The sequence below is a fragment of the Canis lupus genome, chromosome 1 (genome assembly GCF_003254725.2).
Source record: "Canis lupus dingo isolate Sandy chromosome 1, ASM325472v2, whole genome shotgun sequence".
In the NCBI taxonomy this organism is placed as follows: Eukaryota; Metazoa; Chordata; class Mammalia; order Carnivora; family Canidae; genus Canis; species Canis lupus.
In genome coordinates this window covers 106,927,994-106,951,835 of record NC_064243.1, presented here as the reverse complement: position 1 = coordinate 106,951,835, position 23,842 = coordinate 106,927,994, and the positions used below count along the sequence as shown (strand labels likewise).

The following is a 23,842-nucleotide window of genomic DNA, read 5'->3' as shown; positions in this document are numbered from 1 at the left end:
GCAGCAGTCCTCCAGGGACTGACTGGGGTTATAGGATCTACTTTCAAGGTGGCTTAGGTTTGTTTTTTGTGGTTTTTTAAAAGATTATATTTATTTATTTTATTATTATTTTTTAAATATTTTATTTAGTGATTCATGAGAGAGACAGAGAGAGGCAGAGACATAGGTAGAGGGAGAAGCAGGCTCCATGCAGGGAGCCTGATGTAGGACTCAATCCCAGGACCCCAGGATCATGGCTTGAGCCAAAGGCAGGTGCTTAACCACCGAGCCACCCAGGTGCCCCAAGATTGTATGTATGTATATATGTATTTATTTATTTATTATTATTTTTTAAATATTTATTCATGAGAGGCACAGAGAGAGGATCAGAGACACAGGCAGAGGGAGAAGCAGGCTCCCTACAGAGACCTGATGCAGGTCTCTATCCCAGGATCCGGGATCATACCCTGAGCCAAAGGCAGATGCTCAACCCCTGAGCCACCAGGCGTCCTATATATATATATATATTTTTTTTTTTTTTTTTTGAAAGAGCAAGCATGAGCAGGGGAGAGGGAGAGGGAGAAGCAGACTCCCCGCTAAGCAGGGATCTAGATTGGGGGCTCGATTCCAGGACCCTGGGATCATGACCTGAGCCAAATGCACTTATCAGACTGAACTACCCAGGCACCCTAAAGTGGCTTTTTTAAAGGGTGCTGATTGGCTGTGGGCTGGAGTCCTCAGTTCCTTGCTATGTGGGTCTAACCATGGGGCAGCTTGTGTGTCCCCAGGACATGACATCTGGCTTCCCCCAGAGCAAGTGGTCCCAGGGAGAGAGCAAGAAGTCACAAGAATTTTATGTCCTAACATACAATTGCCTCCTACATACTTTTCATTGTAAGGGAGTCATTAAACCCAGTACCCATTCAAAGGGGGATTTAGCTGTGCTTCTAGGAGGGAAAAGCAAAGGAATTTGTGGATCTATTTATTTATTTTTAAGATTTCATTTATTTATTCATGAGAGACCCAGAGAGAGAGAGAGAGACAGAGACACAGGCAGAGGGAGAAGCAGGTCCCATGCAGGGAGCCCGACGTGGGACTCGATCCTGGGGCTCCAGGATCACTCCCTGAGCCAAAGGCAGACCGTTTGTGGATGTTTTTAAAGTGGTACAGGCTGTGGCAGGTGTCAGGGAGTTGACCAGCTTTTTCTTGGCTGCCTAATGTAGACTCAAGTGTGGATCACTTGTGGTTTTGAACCCTGAAACTACGAGGTCATGTGCAGACTAGCAGTTGAGAGGCCAGCACATGGGGCTGTGGGTGAATTCCTGTGTTCTCAAACTTGGTGCTGCTCAGAATGTGCCCCAGGGTTGCTGCCCTTGGGAGTTCTGTCCATTGCTTACCCCCACCCCTCTGCAAGAGCTTGTAGAAATGTAGACTCTGGGCTGAGTCTCCAATGTGCTGAGTCAGAACCCACTTTTGAGCAAAATCCAGGAAGATTCTAATGCACACTCACATTTGCGGAGCAGTGTCGTAAAGTAAGAAGTGACAATCTGGAGGTCAACTGCAACCCAACGTGTAGGCAGTGATTAAGCTGTTGTCATTCTAGAGACCGGAGTGTTATAAAAAATGGACTATTGGTATTCTAGAACCCTGGCTTCGGCACTGATGATGGTTGGTCAGTACGTACTGACCCAGTGTGAGATTTAAGGGTAGACCATCAGAATTCTAGGTAGATTCTCTTCCTGGTGAAATTGAGGAAGAGCCCCCATTGTCCTATAACCTTGGATGTTGTCTGGACCAACACCAGTGTTAATGACTCTAGAGCTCTGGCTTTATAGTAACATTTAAGGATCTTCATGGGAGAGTCAATGATGGATGATAGGCTTTTAAAATTAATGGGAGTTCAGAGGGGCGAGGATGAACCATTGGTATCCTTGAACCATGGCCTGTAGCACATTGGGATGCAGCCTCAGAGGCAGTGACATGTTCAAAGTTCTGGCACGTTCAAAGTTCTGGTATGTCAAATTGTAGCCAAAGTTTTCACCATCAGTGTTGCCTCAGATAGGAGCTCTTCTTTTTTTTTTTTTTTTTTTTTTTTTTTAAATTTTTTTTTATTTATTTATGATAGTCACAGAGAGAGAGAGGCAGAGACACAGGCAGAGGGAGAAGCAGGCTCCATGCACCGGGAGCCCGACGTGGGATTCGATCCCGGGTCTCCAGGATCGCGCCCTGGGCCAAAGGCAGGCGCCAAACCGCTGCGCCACCCAGGGATCCCTAGGAGCTCTTCTATAGCATGTGGGTGGCTTGTTCAGAAGGTGGGCGGCAGGGCAGTATCCTCCCTTTGGGGACCAGGTAACCTGGTGGTGGATTTTGGAATCCAACTGCCCAAACTTGAATCTCCACTCTAGCACTAAGCAGGTGGGTTGGATACCAGCCCATATCCTCAGCTTTGTCATTTGTAAGATGGGCTTTTGTCGACATGCAGGAACACCAAATGTTTGAAGCACTTAGCACTGTCTGGCTTTTAGTGCCTGTTAGCCATAGCAAGATACCCCAAGAGGCTTATTGGAGGTCCAAGATGTGGCAGAAGGAGGAGAGAGTGGCAAAGATGGATAAAGAGAACCCTCAAAACCCTGAGGGACTTTGAATCGTTGACAGGGCCCACCAGAGCCTCGAGGAGAGCAGGAACCAGAGAGAGGTGCCCATGGACCTAGGGAGATGCCAAGTAGGCCACGCCAGCCCCCTACACCGCTCTCTGATGAGCTCTGGGTAGGTGGTGATCGCAAACCATCCAAAAATGGCCTGCCAAGTTGTGTGGGTTTGTACGTGTGCCTTTTCCTGAGGGTAAGCAGTAGCTTTCATCACCTCTGCAAAGTGCATATTTGTCCTTAAGTGGGGTGTCCCAGCCAAGAACTTGGCCCGGAGAGACAGTGCAAAAAAGACAGGCCTTCTGCCAGAGCAGCGTTGCCAGGGGGACCCAGGGAGAGAGACCTTGGCTTGGGACTCCACTGACCCCTGAGAGTGCCTCACCTCCGGCTGGGGTTAGGTGGAGATGTCAGACTTTGTCTGGAAAGTGGTAGAACCCAACCTCCTCCCACTCCCTCTCCTGCAGGGGTTGGGCCCCAAGTGAGCAGAGGGAGTGAATGGGGAGCACAAAACGTTGGAGCCACGCTTATTCCCAGGACGGAAGATTGAACACAGGCCAAGGATTCTGTGATAATGAAACCCGGAAAGGGATATTTAGCTAATCATTGTTCTAATCTGGAATACAGAGGGACATTCATGGTTCTGGGGCAGGAGAACAGTGGGGCCTCGGTCACTGATAGAGAGTGCTTAGTATATTGCAAATGCTGTTTGTCTTCTGGGTGCAGATCTCTTGCTAAAGGCCTCTCGGAAGTAGCTCTGTGATCACCCCCGTTTTACAGCTGAGAAAACAGAGGCACTTGACTGAAGTTGGCAGAACTGCTGCCAGGGCCATCACTTACCCTTGAATCAGGAAGTGGGTTCTGTGGTGGGTGAGGGGATGGGTCAGTTTGGGTCCAGGGGCCCACAGATTTTTGCCCAAATGTAGCAGATGTGGGAGTAGGAAGATAGATCAATTGGTGACAGTAATGGGTGCAGATCAAAATGCCAGGGCATGGGGACTGAGGCTGAACTTTTTGACCTGCTGTGTTGACTAGGTGTTGGGGTTCAGGGATGCCTGTCAGGCTTGGGAGATGGGCGAGCGGTGGTCTCCCAGTCTGGCACCAGCCTTCCAGGTTAGCAGATTGCAGAATTGGGGTTCCTGGGTTGAACATGGGGGACTCCAAGGGTTTCCAGACAAGCGAGTTAGCAACTATTTGGGGTGGCCATAGGATGACTCCACCCTCTGCCAGGGGAGAGGTTCAGACGGAATGTGTCTACACTGGCCACGAGTTGGATTAAGGGTTTGGACTCAGATGTCAGCCCAATTGAGAATTTTCTGGAAATGGGAACTTGCCAGCCACCTGCTTAACACCATTCCGCCCACCTGTCCCTTCTCCCTCCTGTAGCCAAAAGGTCTGTCTTCAATACATATTGGAAGTGAGAAGGGGCAGGCAGGGGCTATAGCATGGGCCCGTTTCCAAGATCCTGGAGACTTCTAGAACACCACTACCCAATAAATTGAAATAGCCATGTGTAGCTTCTGGCTATCTTAAGTGAACAGTGCAGTTATAGAACTTTCCAGCAAAGAAAAACTTTTTTTCAGGTGTTCCACCCCTATCCCAGCAAAATGCCCACTGAAACACAACAGGGCAGAATGGCCCTGTTGAAGGTGAAACGGGTCCAGACACCTGGCCTGTCTTGTCTTCTGAACCCCCCCTCACCACCTCCCTACCGAGTCAAGGGTTCAAGATCCTATGGACAGAGGTGGAGTGAGGCTTTACGTGTTTGTACCCAGTCCACCCACCACCCTGGAGCCACTTTTCCCTTCTCAAGAAGCACTTTCTGACATTGGCAGTGACGTTTATTTCCCTGGGGGTAGAGAGGGGAGTTATATACAGCAGTGACCCAGAAGCCCGGGAGCCCCTCACCCAGGGGCTTGGGTGGGGAAGGAAGGCTTCGGCAGAAGGCACACAGTGGCGATGTCCTGGAGAAGGCCAGGAATTTGGGATGGGGGTGTAGTGTATCCTGGGAAACCCAGAAGGGGAAAGAGCTCAGTGAAGGCAGCTGGTCCCGAGAGCTCATGCTGGCTGCTCCTTTTGCACCCGGGCTAGAGGAGGACGCAGGGACAGCCTCCGTCTTTCTTCCTGGGGGCACTGGGTGGGCTGGGCGGGAGCTCCTGCTCCTGGTACTTCCTGTGGGGAGAAGCTGGTGAGTCTGGGTCACAGGGGCCAGGGGCATGGACAACAAGGGAAGGGCGCTCTGCTCACCGGACAGCCCGCACCAGCTGCTCAAAGGCCTCGTCCACATTGAGGCGCAGTTTGGCTGAGGCCTCGAAGTAGGCCACGTGGTGGGAGGCGCCAAAGGCAGAGGCTTCAGATCGGGGGACCTGGGACAGGGACAGGAAACAGGGAGGAGAGGTATCAGGTGTCTGTGCTCGATGCGGGGGGGGGGGGGGGGGGGGGGGGGGATGCAGCTGTGGGACGCACAAAGACACTATGCTCTAAAGGGGGTGACAGTGTGGGGGTCACATAACAGAGTTGAAGTTCCAAGGAGATCATGGGGAACATGCCAAGGAGGCTCGGCACCATTAAGGAGTCTGGGAGGGCACCACAGACCTTTGCACTTCTGAACATCTACATCAGATAACTGAGGTCACGCCACACTCCCACCCACAGAGAAGTCAGGGTGCTCCCTACAGAGGCCTGAGCAAAGGTCCCAAGGCTGGAAACCCCCCAAAGGCTTCATTTGAAAGATGAGTTCTGTTGTGGCAATCACCATAGTCTCTGTGTGTAGGAAGTGCTGAGAGCAGAGAAAGGAAGGGACAAGACCTGGTGGGAGTCGAGTGCCAGGTGGAAGAGCTGGGGAGCCCTTTGTCCCATCCAGCCATGGTCTTCCAGGGAAGACCCAACTTGGAGGATTTAGTGATGTGCGTGACAACAGAAAGAGCAGGACCAGGGGAGCCAGAAGAGGATGCTGCAGTGAGGACACAGAATATGCACTGAAAGAAGCCTCCGAGGCTGAGATGGGGCCCCCTGGTGTGGCGCCAGGGGCAGGGAGTGGGGGGGATGGGGTATCCCAGACCTGGCGCTGTGTCTCCAGATCAGCCTTGTTCCCAACCAACACGATGGGGAAATCGTCTCGGTCCTTGACTCGGAGGATCTGCGTGAAAAGCTTGCCCACCTCGTTGAAACTGCGGAGGAAGCCCGAGGGTGAGGTCTAGCCAGCCGATCGGCGCGGTCTGCCCTGCTCCACCACCCTCGCCTCCTCTCACCTCTGCCGGTCATTAATAGCAAACACCAGCAGGAAGCCGTGGCCAGCGCGCATGTACTGCTCCCGCATGGCACCGAACTCCTCCTGGCCTGCGGTGTCCAGGACTGCAGATGGGGAGAGGGGCCGCTGTGGGGATGAGGCTCCCAAAAGCCACTCCAGGGAGCCCTCAGCCCCACCACGATCCCCAGCCCTCCCCCACCTCCCCCTGGGTCCACTCCCTGCTGCCCTCACTGTCGAGCCGGGCCGGGACACCATCCACCGTGCAGATCTTCGTATAGGAGTCTTCGATGGTGGGATCGTAGTCAGACACAAAGTAGGACTGGTGGGGCAGGGAGAAGATACTGTTACTGCAGCTCCTGCAGGACCCGCAGTGCCCCAGGAGAGATGATGTAGCCCTGCTCCTGGACTCTGTCTCCCCCTTCATTCTGGGTCCCTGTTCCCCTCTCTGTGGGTCTCTCTCTATCCCTTCCTCCTGCCCTACCCAGTCTCTCCTTTTTCTGAGTCTCTCCCAATCCTCAATCTTTCTGGTATAAAACACATCTCCTACATGGTGATTACATCCTGGCTGTGTGGCACTGAACAAATCACTTCCCCTCTCTGAACCTCAATTGGAAATTAAGGATAAAAATAGAACTACACTTAATCTAGCGTTTGTGAGATTCCCGGGAAATCCCTGTTAAGCATTTAATGTATGGCCTGGATATAGTAAGTGCTCAGTTATTGGGAACTCTTATTGTCCAGAATATCTGCCTGTCTGTATCTCTCCCTCCACCTCCTCCTCTTCCCTCTTTTTTTCTCCTTCTTCTTCCTCCTCCTCCCTCTCCCCCTCCTTCTCCTCAGGCAGCTTCTTGTGTCTCCTCCCAGGGGAAGGTCCCAGTTCCAATCCAGCAGCAGAGAAGCTGCCCCACCCGCAGGCTGGGCCCCTCCCTTCCTGCCTGGGTCACGCCAGCCTCCAGCCAGGCCTTTGGCCAACTTTGGGTCTGCCCCTGGGTGCAAGGGGCCCAGGGCTGGGGCCTTTTTCTGTTTGGGCCGGAGCTCCCATGCAGGCACTGGCTGGGGTCTCTTGAGGGGTCTGGGGCTCAGCAGTAGCATCTCAGAAGCAGACACCTTTCTAAGGTTTCTTTAAGGTGGGAGGGTTCCCCTTGGGAATGGGGTGGAGGTTTCCTGGGCAAAGGGTGGATTTTCGGGAGAGAAGGGGTAATCTGGTAGCTGGGGGTCTGAGAGCTGCATCCTGTCTGTTAGGGGAGGGATGCTTGGTGAGGGCTTGTCCTGAAAGGAGGGTACAGGGATCACGCCATGGGGGGGATTACTGGCATGTCTTCAGAACACATCTGGAGAAGTAATCAGGGTGAGAGCTGGGGAGAGCCCAAAATGCACACTTGGGAGGTCTGTCATAGAATATAGGTGCATGTCTCAGATACCCTGAGATGCATTTATAGGGTCAGAGAAAGTCCTAAGAAATGGGTCTCTCTGGGGGTGTCAAGAATCTGAGGGCTTCTTCATGGAGGTGATTTGGAGGCTAGCCAAGGTTTCTGAGAGGCGCTCAAGGAGTTAGACTGAAGGAAAACTCAACATGGAGGAGTGAGTGGTTTTCCCTGGGGGAGGGTGGAGATCTGGGTCTGGTGGGATGGGGGCTCCTCAGGACAGGACGTGTGGTCTTAAGAGTCCTCTGGAATGACCGAGGGGCAGGATCTTTCTGAAATCTCTTGGGTCTGAGGGGGTCTCCCTCAGGACCAGATGGTCCTGGATGGGCCCCAGGCAAAGTCTGGGCACAATTTCTAGATTCTCGGAGAGCTAAGTATCTAGACTGTGGTAATCTCCCAGTTAGGCTTTGGGTGGCTAAGAGAGGAAGCTGGGATCTGGGATCTGGGGGAGATGGGGCCCAGGGTAGGGGGAAGTGACACCAGAGGGGTGGGGGCCTATGAGAGCGCTTAGGATCAAAATGGGGTGACTTCTGGACTTAGGTGCTCCCAGGAGGTGCTCAGGGTCAAGTCAGCAGGGAAGCGGGGTCTTGGATACTGGTGGGAGGAGGGATGGTGGGTTTCAGGATGCCAGTATAGGAGGAAGGTCCCTAGTGTAGGGGGTGGAGGCCCTGGAGGGGAGGGGACTCGGGGTCACCATCTGAGAGGACTTTTTTAAGATTAGAAGGTCTCATAGGAGGGTCTCAGTGATGGATCGAGAGGAAATCGGGGTCTCAGGGATCTCCCAAAGGGCTCAGTTCTGGGTCCCGGGGGCACCCCCCCGGGTGAGGGCCCACTACCTGGATGAACTGGATGGTCAGCGCGCTCTTGCCCACGCCGCCGCCGCCCACGACCACCAGCTTGTGTGTCTCGCTGGGTGGGGGGTCCCCGGGCCCCGGCCCCCCGCCCCGGGGCCGCCCCCGCCCTGTCCCGGACGCCGCCCCGCTGCTCATGTCGCCACCGCTGCCGCCGCCGCCGCTACCGCCTAGGGGGGAGCCGGGCGGGGCCTAGGGGGCGGGCCACACTAATAAGGCTACTGCATAATCATGAGCTCCGGAGAGAAGGACTCGAGTCTCCGGACACTTACGAGGCCAGGCCAGGGAAAAGGAGGAGCTATGCTAATAAGGGTAGGGGAAAGGCTTTCGTTGCGAAGGGGAATTCCGAAAGGGGCGGGAATATGCTAATGAAAGGACTCTGCTCGCCCTGAGCAGCGCCACGCGCTCTCTGCCGGCGGGCCGTCTGGGGGCGTGGCTATGCTAATAAGCGCTCTCACTCTTGCAGCAGACAGGTCGGGAAAAGTGTTCGGAGAGGTGCTATGCAAATGAGAACCCCGGAGACACCTCTTCTCAGGGCACCACCCCAGAGGCCTCGTCTTAATAGGCGGGGCTGGTCGACTCGCGCGCGGCCGTATATAGGCGCGCTCCGAGGAAGGAGCTGGTCTTGAGGGAGGCTCCACCTCCGTCCTGGGATCTCAGCCAAACTTCCGACCCGGGCGTCTAGGCTGGACGCTGGAGTCTCCGCCCGCTAAGGGACCCAGGCTTCCGGTTCCCGGAGTCCCTGCCAAGCGGAAGACAGACTGGGAGGGGAGATGGGGCCCTGGAGGGGGACAGCGGGGTAACGGGACAGGGAGGGGCCGTGAGATCACTGCATTCCTAATCCCTGAGCCAGCTCGCCCAAGCCGGGGTAGCTGGGTCATGAAGGGCCCAGGGCCAGGATTTCTGAGTCTTGAAGGAAGAAGAGGCTGAGGAACCAGATTCCGGGGTCTCTCGGAGAGAATGATTACTGAAGGCCTGGACTCCTGGGTCCGGGGGAGGAAGGGATCTGGGAGTCCTTACTACTAGGTTCAGTAAAGGAGGGAGCTGAGGGCCCAGACTCTTGGGTACAGGGGTTGGTGAGGCCGGGAATTCAGAATTCTGGATCCGAGGGAATTCGAGTTGGGAACCCCAACATTTGTGTCTGTGTAAAGAACGAGCTTGAGACCGGGAATGGTCTGAGGAAGGAAGGGCCCTCAGGCCCGACTCAGGGTTGTGAGGAAGTCAGGGTTGAACTCCCAAGTCCCAGGGAGGAGGAAAATGGGAGTCTGGACTCCTGCTAAGTGAGAGGAAATCGGAATTTGGACTTTTCCATCCTAAAGGAGGAGGTTGTAGGGTCGGGCTCCTTGGTTCTAAATTTAGAGGGGACTAGAAGACGGGGATTCTGGGATCCCCAGAAGGTGGGCGGCGCAACTCCCAGCCAGTCCAGCTTTTTTTCTACTGTCCACTCTTCAGAACTACAATTCCCTTGCAGCGGCCCTGCTGAGTGCTCTTACGTCACTTCCTGTTCCGCAGCTCTTTCCGCGCGCGCGCAGGGCACCGTGGGGCCTTGTTGCGGGCTACCACAGCCCCGCCCACTTCACCTCTCACCTCATTGCTGTCCCCGCGCGACGGTGGCGACGTGCGGACTACGCCTCCCGGCGTCCGTCGCGCGCGCCCCTGCCTAGGTGCCCCATTGACTTCTGGGAAACTGAGTCCGGAGCCTTCCCACCAGCCTTCACGGCACCGTGCTCGGTACTTGAAGTCCCGGCAAGCTCGGCGGCGTTTTAGCTCCGCCCCTCTCCTCCCTCTGCTCGCGAGCCCCCCCAGCCCGCCCCGCCCCGCGCCGGGGCCGGAGCCGCAGCCCGAGCGGCGGGGTAAGATGGCGGCGGCAGTCTGGGCCGCGGGGCTCGGGCCTATCGGGGTGGGCGGGGCGGAGTCGGGTCGCTAGTTGTCCCGGGGTCCTCCCCGCACTCCGCGGGGCCTGGAGGACTTAGCGGGGCGGCCTCGGGCCCGGGAGCGGAGACGGAGCCTGGCGCCGAGCGGGGGGCCTTCTCAAGGCCCCGGGACGCGTCTGTGGGTTCCGGGGGGCATCTGCGGGGCGTCCCCGTGAGGACTGGGGACGTCCACCGGGACTGGAGCCTGCCCTCCATCACTTAGCTGACCTGGGTCATTTCTCTAGACACTGTTGATCGTCTTTATGGGCTGACCCGAGGTTAGGGTCTGTTGATAGGGTTCTGGGGCCATCTTGAGATCTTGAGATAATGTCCCAGGGTGAAGGAGGTCTGCAAGAGCTGAGGAGTATCTGCAGAACCATCTCTAGCGCCCGGGGTATGTCTGTTAGGGCTGGGAGTGTCTACATGGGCTGACTTGAGGATGCAGCTTACCTGCATGGGTCTGGGGCCATTTAGCGGGCCTGGAAGAACTGTTCGAGGGCTAGGAAGTCTTTTAGGGCCACCTAGAGGGGTGGGATATGCCCACCAAGGGAGGGAGGCAAATACTGAGATGTACTGAGAGGCCAAGGTGGGTCTCTAACATCTGAAGAGTGTCTAATCTAGGTGACAGGAGGCTGGAGGCAGTTAGAAGGACCTGGAACCATCTAGGTGGCTTTCAATGTGACTGCAAGAGTGCAGTCTTTATGCCTGGAGCAAATTCAAATGCCTTTTGGGGCTGGATAATTGCGTGGAGAACAAGACAAAGGAGAGTATTGGAAAATTTGCCCAGCTCTTATGTACTTGCACTTATGAATGCAGTTCAAGTGAAAAATGTTTTTAAATTCTGTATTGTCCTGGAACTATAGAGATTAGAATTAGTCCACATTAGGGTGGGGGAAGTCTGTAGGATCCTCTAGAATCACTTAGTGCAATGCTTTTCGAACTATTTTGACCTTGATCTATACAGTAAGAAGTACATTTTTTTTAATTGAGACCCAGTGCATACTGATACAGGTACTTAATACCAAAGTCCCATTAATTAGTATCCCATTTAACTACTTGTGATATACTGCGAAGAATTTTCTACTGCGTTCAATTTTTTTTTTTTTTTTAAATAACAAACTATTTGTGAAGCACCATACTGCTATCAGACTGTAGTTTGGGAAACAGTGTTCTAGAGGGACATAGAATGTCTGCAGAACCTTTTCATGTTGAAAAGATCTAAGGAGCCATGGGCGTGTCGGCAAAGTCTGGTGCTTGTCTAAATGGGCAAAGGAGCATCTTCATACACTGCAGAGGGCTTGGAGATCTGTGTGTCTGTACTTAGCAGATCTTGATTAGGCTTCTGTTAGGTGACAGTCACTGTAGCATGTGCTTCCCCCAGAGGTGCTGGAGAGCAGCTCCAGGGACTGGGAACTGTCCATAGGGGTTTATAGGCAGGACATGTTAGTGGGAGTTAGGGAAGGAACCACAGGCTCACAGCTGGAAGCTTTGGCTTGGCTTGGAAATCTATGGTAGGAGTGAGACCCGGGACCTGGGTGTTTGCTTTGCAGGTAGGCAGCTGGGAGAGCGGAGGAGATAACCTGGGCTTCTGAAGACAAATAATGCTAATCATTGTTACTTTGTATCAGGCACCTGAGCTGCATTAACTCTGTGGGGAAAGTCGGTCCCCTTTCATTTCTCACAGTCCTTCTTGGAGGTAGATATTTCAGTTGTGCCCATTTAAACACAAGTTGGGTGGGGGGTGGTTGTGGTTTCAAAGCTCTCTGGGAATTCTGAGACTGGATATTGTTTCCAAAGTAGTAGATTTGATGGTTACAGGGAAGCCTGCCTCTGAAAGTTATGGGTTCTGAAGCCCTAATCCAGACACCCACCAGTCTGAAGGATAATCTTTCAATTTTAGTATAATCTAAGAATTTCTGTACTATCACGAAAGCTTGAGCCATGCTTTCATACAATGGGCAGATGGGCAAGAGGTAGATGCCCTCCATGGGGTCAGGTGGACAGCATGTCTTTCTGAAAGTAGTGTTTTCAATTCAGTTCTGGTCTTGTACATCACCCTATTGTAGTTCCATCTTTTGTCTATAAATAAAATTTTTTGGTTCTGTGCTACTGAGGAGAATTGATGCTCTGGGAAGTTGTGTGATATTTGAGGTGCACCCAGCACACTGGCACACATCTCGGTTTGGGAAAGGAGGGTATACGAGACTATGGGACACAGTGTTTGAAGTCACAGCTCAACCAAAAAAAGTCTTGGCATTGGGTTGGCTCTTAAAGGATGGTGGGCAGTGAGGTCTTAAAGCTTGGTCATGGGGGAAACTGGGGAATTTGGGAACATGGTGTTGAAATAGGAGGCTGGGAAGCCCTCCCTTCCACAGAGAAGGCAGCAAGCTGAGATCCAGGCAAGGGAAGAGAGCCTGATCTGGTCCCTCTGATGTCTGCACTGGGCCTGGGACTCACCCAAAGACTGGAGTGTGGCGGAAGAGGAGAGGGATGCCGGACAGCATGCTGATCAAAGCAATGTTGGAGGCCCTTGAGGTCTTTGTGTCCATTTCTTGCTTCACCCCTGCCCCCCGCCGGCCTCCACTCCACACTCTCACCCCTTCAACCACCAGGTGACCATGGAGGAAGAAGATGAGTCTCGAGGGAAGACAGAGGAGTCGGGTGAGGATCGGAGTGATGGTCCACCAGACAGAGACCCTACGCTTTCTCCTTCTGCCTTTATCCTGGTAAGGCTGCTAGACACCTGGGGCCAAGGGAGAGATGGGCTGCAAGTTTGGATTTCAGGGCCCAGGAGTTGGGGAGGAGGGGCTGGGGGCCTGGACTTACGGCTCCGCTGAAGGGTTCCAGTATGTTTGTATGGGTGTCTGGAATGGCTGTCTCCCAGGAGGAGAGCTTGTGACCATTTGCACGAGTTCCCTGACTGTCCTTTCTTTCCATCCCGTTCATCCTCCACCTTTTCTCTAGCGGGCCATTCAGCAGGCTGTGGGAAGTTCCCTGCAGGGGGATCTGCCAAATGATAAAGGTATGATGGGTTCTGATTCCTCTTAGCCTCCTGTCCCATCTCTGTGTTCTTTATCCTAACTTCATTCAGAACTGCTTTTCTGAGGTCTCCTGGGTACCACCCTTGTGCTGGCACAGGGAGCCAAAGATGGGTCAGACACCACAGCTGCCTCGGAGGGACTCCCATCTGGTGGAGGGGAGACCCTGTCACAGCAAAGAAGTAGCCCAAGCACTATGAGAGGGCAGGAGGCCCGGTGAAGCTAGCGTGGGGGGCAGGGGGGAAGATGGGGTCTGGTAAAGCTTCCTAGAGGGGGAGACAGGTGAACTGGGTCCCTAAGCATGTATTAGGGCTGCCTGGTAAAGAGGAAAGTTTGGTAGGCAGAGGCACCCAGCAGGCACCCAGCACCAGGGCATGTTGCAGGACTGAGTTGTGGTTCTCTGGGGCTGGTGGGCATGGAGTTGTGAGCAGGAGGCAAGGCAGGAGAGCTCTGTGGGGACTGGGTCACAGCAAGGCTCTGATGCCAAGCTGACTTGTCTGGGCATCATCTTGAGGGCAGCTGGGAGGATGGATGGGTGAGAGTGTTGATGCCTCAGCATGCTGTTGGGGATGTCCTTCTGGGACCCAAGCTGGGACATGGTGGATGAAGGCAGGGAGAGCAAGCAGGAGCTTGGTTCCCTTGACGAAATCTAGGGCAAACTCCTCTTTCCCCTGCCCCACGAAGTCTCTGCAACTAGTCCCTTTTTTCCAATCCCCCATGCAAATCTCTCTCCAGATGGCTCCCGGTGTCATGGCCTTCGGTGGAGGCGCTGCCGGAGCCCACGGTCAGAGCCCCGTTCCCAGGAGTCTGGGGGGACTGACACAGCTACTGTGAGTAAGAACAGGGGGCTGGGGTCCAGACTCTTGGGATGGGGGGATGAAGGTCACTGGGGCCTGGATCCTAGAGATGGGTTTGGGGACCCAGACTCCTGGGGCTGGGGTTGATCAGCAGTGGTGTTGGAGGATCTGAGGGCATCATCTGTAGGGGTGAGCCTGGAGTCCCAGAGGCAAGTCAGGGTGAGGGAATTGGTTGGATCCCTGCATTTTCTTGGGGTTTCTCATGTTTGGGTTCCTGAGAGTTTAGGGCCTGGGGAAATGGGATTTGTGGGTCCTCACATGAGCAGGGTCAGGTTGGAGCCCCTCCTGACCTATTCTAGGTGTTGGACATGGCTGCAGACAGTTTCCTTGCGGGGCTGGTGAGTGTTCTGGATCCCCCAGATACCTGGGTTCCTAGCCACCTGGACCTGCGGCCTGGCGAGTGAGTAGTTGGGCAGCCGGAGTGGGGGAGGCCTTTGGCATGGGAGCCAGAAGCTTCCCCCAGGTTCACTCACCCCCTTTCTTCTGCCCTGCAGAAGCGAGGACATGCTGGAGCTGGTGGCCGAGGTCCGAATCGGGGACAGGGATCCGATCCCTCTGCCCGTTCCTAGCCTGCTGCCCCGTCTCAGGGCCTGGAGGATAGGCAAAACGGGTATGTGGGGCCAGGGTAGAGCTGAGCAGGTGGCCTCAGAGTTGTGCGGGAGTCGGCTGTTGTTGGTAGTAATAGTAGCTAGCCGTCATGTCACTTAGACAAAATCTTTAGGTCTTTGCCTGTTAGACCAAAATAAAGGCTGTGCATACATGCAGACTTACGTAGAGCAAACACTGATGTGATCACCAGCACATAGGAGTAGTTAGTGCGTGTGAAGCACTCGGTGTCTAGGGCTCTCCGTGGCAGTGTAACTGCACTAGAAATTCATTTCCCTGAGACCTGGGGACTCTTAGCATCTCTGTCTTCCAGAGGAGTAAAGTCTGAAAATCATTTGTTGAAGGTGGCACAGCCAGTTGCTTAGCAGTGGTCCTGGGTTCTGAACCCCGAGCCCAGGTCTGTTGGAGAGAAAGCCCAGGTTTTTGACTTCTGTGAGGACAAAAGGAAAGTCTGCTCCCCAGTCCCACATGCAGTGTGAGGCTGGTGAGCAGTGTAGAGCAGTGCTGCTCAAAACCTGGGTAGGTATGAGAATCACCAGGACAGGCTAATACACAGGTTGCTGCACCTACTCCTAGGGTTTCTCCTGCAGTGGGTCTGGGCTGGGGCCTGGGAATTTGCATTTCTAACCAGCTCTTCTTTGATGCCACTGCTGCTGGTCCCCAGGACCTGGTGGGAACCCAAGGTTTATACTTCCTTTTTTGCATGTACATCCACAGTTGGGATGGGTGAGGAGGAGAGGAAGGCTCAGTCAGCTCAGGTACAGGAATAGGGCAGCCGGGAGTCCTCTTCTGCAGCGGACAGTGGCTCACCCATGCTGTGCCAGTTTATGTTTCCCTTGCCCTTTCTTTATAGCTGTGGATTGATTTGTCCATTTGGCTCAGGGAACACTGTACCTAGGGCCACCACACGCTAGGGGGCCCACAAAAATATCTTCATTTCTTTTCAAATTAGAAGCCATAGAGGATAAGTAAACACATGGACATGGCAGTGTCCTAATAAAACTTTATTGACAAAGACAGATGGCCTGGGGGATTTGGCTCCAGGCCTTAAAGTGATATAGATGTATCTGGAACCTAAGAGCTGTTTTGCAGGGTGGGGAGGGGCGGGTTGCTTGGGTTATTCTCTTATTGCAGGCAGTTTCTTCCTCCATTTGGAAATTCTTAAAGACTTACGGAAAAAAAACAAAACTCATCTGTAATTTTATGTCATATAAAAATTACATAAAGAGGCAACAAGTCTTACAGTTCCAGACCACTCCAGCCTGAGGACTGTTTTGTACCTCTGGTGGTAGTAATAATTCAGAAGCAGGATAGTAAGAGCTCATGATCACTGAGTCCTTGTGCCGGGCACAGCACCGTTCATTCCACATAGCTGCTTATCTGGTCGCCTTGTTCTTATGAGGTGTGAATGCTATCATCACCATCCTTTTTTGTTCGTTTCCTCTCTCTTATCTCTTTCTTTCTTTTCTTTTCTTTCTTTCTTTCTTTCTTTCTTTCTTTCTTTCTTTCTTTCTTTCTTTCTTTCCTTACTTATTTTAAAGGGGTGGGGAAGGGCAGGGGGCTCGATCTCACAGCCCTGAGATCATGACCTGAGCTGAAATCAAGTCAGTCGCTTAACCAGTTGAGCCACCCAGGCACCCCCTGCCCCTGCTTTATCTTATTCCACAGCCCTCAGCGGCTGGTGCACTTTCTGTGTGGCTCATTGAGATTTCTCTCCCTGCTCAATGTGAGCTCCTTGAAGGCAGGGTCTTTGTCTCTTGTGTTCACTGTTCTGTTTGTAGTACTCCAAATAGCTCTTTGCACAAGATAGGTGATTAGTAAAAATGTACTGAATGAGTGAGTGGACCTCCATTGTAGAGATGAGGAAACCAAGGCAGGCAGAGAGGTTGAGTTACTTGTCCTTGGTCATGTCACAGTTGAGGGGATGGGATTGAGAGGTGGCTCTGGGACAGCCCTCTTAAGCCCTTGCCTTCCTGACATTGTCCACCTGGCCATCCTGATGTCTTAGCTGTCGCAGGGTCCCTATGGTATGTGGTTGAGAGGGGCATCTCTGCATCCCAGTGTGTGTGTCCAGAGGTGCAGCCCTGGTCTGTTGTCTCCATGTGTGGGATTTATGGCCCTGAGACATGTCTTCAGAAAGCAGAGGAGGGAGCACAGGAAAGCACAATTACTGGCTGATAGGAAGAGGTGAACGCTGCTTGTTCCTGTCACCTGTCAGGGGTGTCTCTGAGGCCTGAGAGAGGTAGCCCTTTGGATGGGGCTTGTTACAGAGTGAAGTTCGTGAGTGAGGGCTCAGGTGTTCAGGGCTTCCCAACTCTGCCACTTTCTGGCTCTCCGGGGGGAGCTTTCGCCTTCACAGCCGCACACTATTCCCTCAGAAAACAGGATAAATTTCCACAAGAGGCAGCTAGAGCACCAGGCTGGAGCTTGGCCTCCAGGTGGCCTTAGGTTCAAATCCCAGCCGCCCCCACCATGGCCAGTGTCTTCTGCGGTAACCCCAGTCAGGGGCTTCTTGGGCTGCAGACCAGGGGCTATTTCAGGTTATGGGGGCAACTGAGTTATGGGGGTGACTGAGTCTGTACTCCAGCTTCTCCCGGCCATGTGTCCTTTGGGAAGATACTGCAGCTCTCTGAACCTCCACGTCCTCCGGTTAGGACACAGTACCTACAGTGGGGGTTTTGAGGAGTATGCTGTGTTACGAGCCCTGTACAGTGCTGGGAGCAGTACCTGCTGGCGCAACGAGGGCTGCTGGAGGGGGGCAGTGGCTGGGGGGCCGTCCTGCTTGTGGCCCCCCTCTTGCAGACCCCAGGAGGAGGGTGTGCACCTGACTTGCTCTCCGTCTCCGCTGTTCTTTGCAGTTTCTCCACAGCCCCACTCTTCTCGACCTTCCTGTGCCCGCCACCTCCTTACCTTGGGCACTGGAGACGGAGGCCCGGCCCCACCCCCTGCCCCTTCCTCTGCCTCCTCCTCGCCCTCCCCTTCCCCATCTTCTTCCTCCCCTTCCCCTCCCCCACCTCCACCACCCCCAGCACCCCCGGCCCCACCTGCCCCCCGATTCGACATCTATGACCCCTTCCACCCCACCGACGAGGCCTACTCCCCACCACCTGCTCCAGAGCAAAAGTACGACCCCTTCGAGCCCACTGGCTCCAACCCCAGCTCATCAGCGGGGACCCCCTCGCCTGAGGAAGAGGAAGAAGAGGAGGAAGAGGAGGAGGAGGAGGAAGAAGAGGAAGAAGAGGAGGAGGAAGGTTTGTCTCAGAGCATCAGCCGCATCTCGGAGACCCTGGCAGGCATCTACGATGACAACAGCCTGAGCCAGGACTTCCCAGGTGACGAGAGTCCCCGCCCGGACCCCCAGCCCCCACAGTCAGCTCCAGCCCCTGGAACGCCGCCGCAGGTGGACTCCACCCGGGTTGACGGAGCCACCCGACGGCGTGTCTTCGTGGTGGGGACCGAGGCCGAAGCCTGCCGGGAAGGCAAGGTATCGGTGGAGGTGGTGACAGCTGGTGGAGCCGCTATCCCGCCAACCCTGCCGCCACCAGGCGACTCAGAGATCGAGGAGGGCGAGATCGTCCAGCCGGAGGAGGAGCCCAGGGTGGCGGTGTCCCTCTTTCGGGCCAGTGGCCGGGCAGCTCGACCCCCTCCTGCAGCCTCAGCGCCCCCCGCGGCCCAGCCCCCGCCCCCGCCGCCTGCCCCCCGGGCCCCTGAGGGGGACGACTTCTTGTCTCTGCACGCTGAGTCGGATGGTGAGGGTGCCCTGCAAGTGGACCTAGGGGAACCGGCCCCTGCTCCCCCGGCCGCCGACACGCGCTGGGGCGGCCTGGACCTGCGCCGCAAAATCCTGACCCAGCGGAGGGAGCGCTACCGCCAGCGCTCACCCTCCCCGGCTGCCGCCTCCACCGCTGCTGCCACCACCGCCGCCGCCGCCCCCGCGGGCCCCCCCACCCGCAAGAAGTCGAGGCGGGAGCGCAAGCGGAGTGGTGGCGAGGCCAAGGAGGCTGCCTCATCGTCTTCGGGTGCACCGCCCGCCCCGCCAGCCCCGGCCTCCCCTTGGGACTCCAAGAAGCACCGCTCCCGGGACCGCAAGCCAGGCTCGCATGCCTCGTCGTCCGCCCGCCGCCGTTCGCGGTCCCGCTCAGCCCGCCGCCGCTCGCGCAGCACTGACCGCCGCCGCGGGGGCAGCCGCCGGTCTCGGTCCCGGGAGAAGCGGCGACGGCGGCGGCGCTCAGCCTCCCCACCCCCGGCCACCTCCTCATCGTCGTCCTCGAGGCGCGAGCGGCACCGCGGCAAGCACCGAGACGGCGGCGGTGGCGGCGGCAAGAAGAAAAAGAAGCGGTCGCGGTCCCGGGGTGAGAAGCGGTCTGGGGACGGCGAGAAGGGCCCAGCGCCCACCCAGCCTCCTTCTGGCTCTGGCTCCGGCTCCCTGGGCGCAGAGCGCGACAGCCGCCGCCGGGGGGCCGTGCCACCTTCCATCCAGGACCTCACGGACCACGATCTCTTCGCCATCAAGCGGACCATCACCGTGGGCCGGCCTGACAAGTCCGACCCCAGAGGCCCCTCACCGGCCCCGGCCTCGTCGCCCAAGCGCGAGGTCCTATACGACTCAGAAGGCCTGAGCACCGAGGAGCGGGGTGGCAAGAGCAGTGAGAAGGACAGGCGCCGCTCTGGGGCTGCCTCCTCCTCCTCTTCCTCCCGGGAGAAGGGATCTCGGCGGAAGGCGCTGGATGGGGGGGATCGGGACCGAGACAGGGACAGAGATAGGGACAGGGACAGGTCATCCAAGAAGGCTCGGCCTCCCAAGGAGTCAGCGCCCTCCTCGGGGCCCCCGCCAAAGCCACCGGTCAGCAGCGGCTCAGGCTCTTCGTCGTCCTCATGCTCCTCTTCCTCCCGGAAGGTGAAGCTGCAATCCAAGGTGGCAGTGCTGATCCGAGAAGGTGTCAGTAGCACCACGCCTGCCAAGGAGGCCGCGTCTGCTGGCCTGGGCTCCATTGGAGTCAAGTTCAGCCGAGACCGGGAGAGCCGTTCCCCCTTCCTCAAGCCTGATGAGCGGGCCCCTGCCGAGGTGGCCAAAGCAGCTCCGGGAAGCACCAAGCCCAAAAAGACCAAGGTCAAGGCCAAGGCTGGGGCCAAGAAAGCCAAGGGGACCAAGGGAAAGACCAAGCCGTCCAAGACAAGGAAAAAGATCCGCAGTGGGGGCAGCGGCGGGAGCAGTGGGGGCCCAGTGACACTAAAGAAGTCCAAGGCTGATAGTTGCAGCCAGGCAGCGGGGGCCAAGGGGGTGGAGGAGACTTCCTGGTCCGGGGAGGAGCGGGCGGCCAAAGCCCCCAGCACCCCACCCCCAAAGGCAGCCCCTCCACCCCCTGCGCTCACACCGGACTCACAGACGGTGGACAGCAGCTGCAAGACACCTGAGGTCTCCTTCCTTCCCGAAGAGGCCACCGAGGAGGCTGGGGTCCGAGGGGGGGCAGAGGAGGAGGAGGAGGAAGAGGAGGAAGAAGAGGAGGAGGAGGAGGAGGAGGAGCAGCAGCCTGCCACCACCACAGCCACCAGCACAGCTGCAGCGGCCCCAAGCACTGCCCCTAGCGCGGGGTCCACAGCCGGCGACTCAGGGGCAGAAGATGGACCGGCCACCCGTGTCTCCCAGCTGCCCACGCTGCCCCCACCCATGCCCTGGAACCTGCCTGCTGGTGTGGACTGCACCACCAGCGGTGTCCTGGCCTGTGAGTGTGCCCAGGGATGGGGTGGGGTGGGGCAGGCAGAAAGGATCGAGGGTGAGGTCATGTGGGGACGGACTGAGAGGCAGTGGGGATGCCTCAGAAAGGGTAGGTGCAAGTACATAGTGACCCCCAGATTGTGAGGGGCCTGGGTGGGTGAGGGTTGATTGGGATCTGTCCAGAAGGCTCCTAGATGTCAGTGTGCTGGAAGGGAGCAGGCAAATGAGTGTGGGGGGTGGCTAGCCCAGTACAACCTGGAGGGGCAGGCCGTGTCCTGGGGGCCACCTAGAGGCAGTTGAGGCTAGGTGTAGCAGAAGGACCAGAAAGAGCAGGGCGAGCAAGGAGCAGTGTCCCTTGGGGGGATAGCAACGGGCCACAGGGGGCTTGAGTCAGAATCTCCCCTCCACCACTACCTTACTCCGAGTGACCTGGCCGTGTTTCCCCCTAACCACACACATATCTAAAGTACTGAGAACATGTGGGGGTGCAGAGTGGTTTCCTGGGGTGGCCGGAGCCCCCTTTTCCCAGCTCTGAGCTCGGGACCTATAGCTTTTCCAGCATCTTCCAGGGTGGGAGATGGCAACGGGGGGCCAGGCACCCTTCACCGGCTCCTCTTGTGTTAACTCTTGATCTCCTTGTCCTCAACACTTTGCTCCTTGCAGTGACTGCACTTCTCTTCAAGATGGAAGAAGCCAATCTGGCAAGCCGAGCAAAAGCGCAGGAGCTGATCCAGGCCACCAACCAGGTGGGCTCCCTAGGGGAAGAGTCCTCATGGTCCCTTCCCTCATCCCCTGACTCCGGTTAAGCCAGGAGAAGAACTGCAAATCCCAACAGGCCTTGGGACAAGGAAGGGATTGGCCAGAAGAAAGCCTCTGCCCCTGGGACTGTCGGGAAATCAGGGTGGGAATAATGGGGGTGCATATTCCCTCTTCCCTGCCCCTCCGTTTGTTCATCATCTCCAACTTCTTCCCACAGATCCTCAGCCACCGAAAGCCACCCTCTAGTCTGGGGGTGACACCGGCTCCTGTGCCCACCTCTCTGGGTTTGCCCCCTGGCCCCTCTAGCTACCTGCTCCCTGGCAGCCTCCCCTTGGGAGGCTGTGGCTCAACCCCTCCCACCCCCACTGGGCTGGCTGCAGCATCTGACAAGCGAGAAGGCAGCAGCAGCTCCGAGGGACGCGGGGACACAGACAAGGTGAGCTGGGCTTGGGGGAAGTGGGTGGACAGTGGCAGCTTTACAGAGAACAGGAACAGATGCTGAGATGCAGGGACCCGAGGAGAGTAGGAGACTGCTGCCAGCAAGCGGGAATGTAGAGAAAACCACAGTCATTAAACTGTAAGGAACTAAACTTTCACTCCCAAGGGATGAGTGGGAGATGGGCACTGGGCGCATATATATATATATATATATATTTTTTTTTTTTAATTACGTGCCCACAGAGAGGGAGAAGGAGGTACAGAAATAAGATGTAAACACACCCACGTGCTGACAGACGTCCCTACGACTGTGGACTTACTGGCTTTTTGTGCAAGAGGGAGGGTGGTTTAGAAAAGGATGGATCAAACGTCTATTCCAGGGCAGGAGGCAGAGTGGTTGCCGGGCAGATTCAAACAGTTTTTCGTTCAGCTACGTCTGGCTCCTGCTCCTGGGCCTCCTTTTGGTCAGGCTTCGTTCGGTGCCTTTTGTCATGGTCCCAACAGCCCAGGAGGTGGTATGCTGCCCCACTCTGTCTTCGCTTTGTGTAAATTTTTTTTTTTTTTAAGATTTTATTCATTGGGGCAGCCCTGGTGGCGCAGCGGTTTAGCGCCGCCTGCAGCCTGGGGTGTGATCCTGGGGACCCTGGATCGAGTCCCACAGCAGGGCTCCCTGCATGGAGCCTGCTTCTCCCTCTGCCTGTTCCTCTGCCCCCCTCTCTCTCTGTGTAAATAAAAAGATTTTATTTATTTATTTATTCATGAGAGACACAGAGAGAGGCAGAGACTTAGGCAGAGAGAGAAGCAGGCTTCACGCAGGGAGCCTGATGCGGGACTCAGTCCGGGGACCCTAGGATTACGCCTTGGGCCGAAGGCAGGCGCTGAGTCATCCAGGCATCCCGCTTCATGTAAATTTTGTACGGGCAGTGGACACGAGTATCCTGGTCCCGGCCACCAGGGACCACTCAGGGTCCAGCCTGGTGGATGCTCAAGTAACACTCAGAGGCCCTGCCCAGCCTGTAGTCTGGGGTGACTGCAGCAGGAGGAGCACAGGGCAGACCCTAAGCCGGACTTCTGCTTCCAGGAGTAGCTGGATGGTTGGGGAGGCTGAGCTGGCAGGCAGGGGGCAGGCAGGCCAGGGGTTCCTGCGGGAACTCATCTGGCCTCTGCCATCCGTTCTTCCCACTCCATCACCACTTCGACCAGTACCTGAAGAAGCTGCACACACAGGAGCGGGCAGTGGAGGAGGTGAAGCTGGCCATCAAGCCGTATTATCAGAAGAAGGACATCACCAAGGAGGAGTACAAGGACATCCTGAGGAAGGCTGTCCACAAGGTGGGGCCCAGAGGGGAACAGATCACAGAGGTGGGGAGAGGATGAGAAGGAGACGGACGTGCGCGGACAGATGTACACAGACGGGGAGCCGGGAATGGTGGGTCCGCCTGGAAGGTGAGGAGGGTGACAGGAGGGCCTATTCGGCTGGCCTCGGGGGTACAGGCAGGGGCGTTGGCCTGAACTTGGGGGGGTGGCTCCCATTGTGCCAAGCAATGCTCAGCAGTCCCGGTGGAGGGGACCCTGGGGGATGGGCAGTGACCGCAGCTGCCCCTCACTCCCTAGATCTGCCACAGCAAAAGCGGGGAGATCAACCCAGTGAAGGTGAGCAACTTGGTGCGGGCCTACGTCCAACGCTACCGCTACTTTCGCAAGCACGGCCGCAAGCCAGGGGATCCCCCAGGGCCCCCACGGCCACCCAAGGAGCCTGGGCCCCCTGACAAGGGTGGCCCCGGCCTGCCCTTGCCCCCCCTCTGAGACCCTCAGCCACCCCTTCCCTCCTTCACCTCTTTGGAATTCTGGACGTATTTATGGCTCCACCTCCCCACTTCCTTCCCCCCATCAGTGGGATGATGGAGGGAGGGTTGCTGCAGGGAAGAGGAGAGCCCCCTGCCCTGCCCAGCCCTGTGCCCCTTGCCCCCAGGCCTGTCCCCATTGCCCCGCCCTTCTGTTTGTGCCCCTCCCCCAATTTCATTAAAGATTTCATGAAATGTTAGCCCCAAGCCCCATGATTTTTGCCCTTTCTTTTCAGAGTGGTTTGGGAAAGGGTTGGGAAGAGGTACGTAGGAAGTCTGGCCCAGTCTGAGGGTGGTTATAGCAGGCTGTGACGGGGGCGGGGGGTTGGGGGGCAAGTGTACTAGCCGTGCTGGGCCTCGGTCTCCTGATCGTTGTAGCAGGTGTTGGAGGGATGAAGACACAAGCAAGTGAGGCACTTAGAACCATACCTGGTACATGGTAAGCCGTTGCTATTGACAGGAAGTGGTGGGTGGGAGGTTGGGGGTCCCAGGTCCCCCCCTGCTCTGTGTCTTCCAAGCTCAGGG

General features: G+C 56.3%; 2 protein-coding genes and 1 long non-coding RNA gene across 5 annotated transcripts in view; 1 reads left to right on the top strand and 2 right to left on the bottom strand.

Annotated features, from left to right (window-relative positions):
* LOC125752465 (uncharacterized) overlaps positions 1-23,842 on the bottom strand; it is a 148,849-nt gene that overhangs the window by 54,722 nt on the left and 70,285 nt on the right. The window lies entirely within an intron of this gene.
* Positions 4,441-8,328, bottom strand: RRAS (RAS related). The gene is made up of 6 exons (XM_025424244.3): positions 8,132-8,328; positions 6,103-6,190; positions 5,873-5,975; positions 5,683-5,791; positions 4,869-4,987; positions 4,441-4,793 (listed from the first exon to the last, which is right to left on the bottom strand). Exons 1-6 carry the CDS (start codon positions 8,282-8,284, stop codon positions 4,709-4,711), a joined length of 657 nt encoding a protein of 218 aa, XP_025280029.1. The 5' UTR covers positions 8,285-8,328; the 3' UTR covers positions 4,441-4,708.
* SCAF1 (SR-related CTD associated factor 1) lies at positions 9,848-23,524 on the top strand. 3 transcript variants are annotated; one of them, XM_025424236.3, is made up of 11 exons: positions 9,848-9,999; positions 12,672-12,785; positions 13,024-13,081; positions 13,833-13,927; positions 14,254-14,354; positions 14,449-14,564; positions 17,419-20,283; positions 20,940-21,022; positions 21,253-21,471; positions 22,677-22,805; positions 23,088-23,524. In XM_025424236.3, the coding sequence occupies exons 2-11, from the start codon at positions 12,678-12,680 to the stop codon at positions 23,277-23,279; spliced, it is 3,966 nt and encodes a 1,321-aa protein (XP_025280021.1). In that variant the 5' UTR covers positions 9,848-9,999; positions 12,672-12,677; the 3' UTR covers positions 23,280-23,524. The 3 variants fall into 3 exon arrangements, with proteins under 3 accessions (XP_025280021.1, XP_025280022.1, XP_048949435.1); XM_025424237.3 differs by lacking the exon at positions 9,848-9,999 and adding an exon at positions 10,027-10,453; XM_049093478.1 differs by lacking the exons at positions 9,848-9,999; positions 12,672-12,785; positions 13,024-13,081 and having other exon boundaries at positions 13,833-13,931.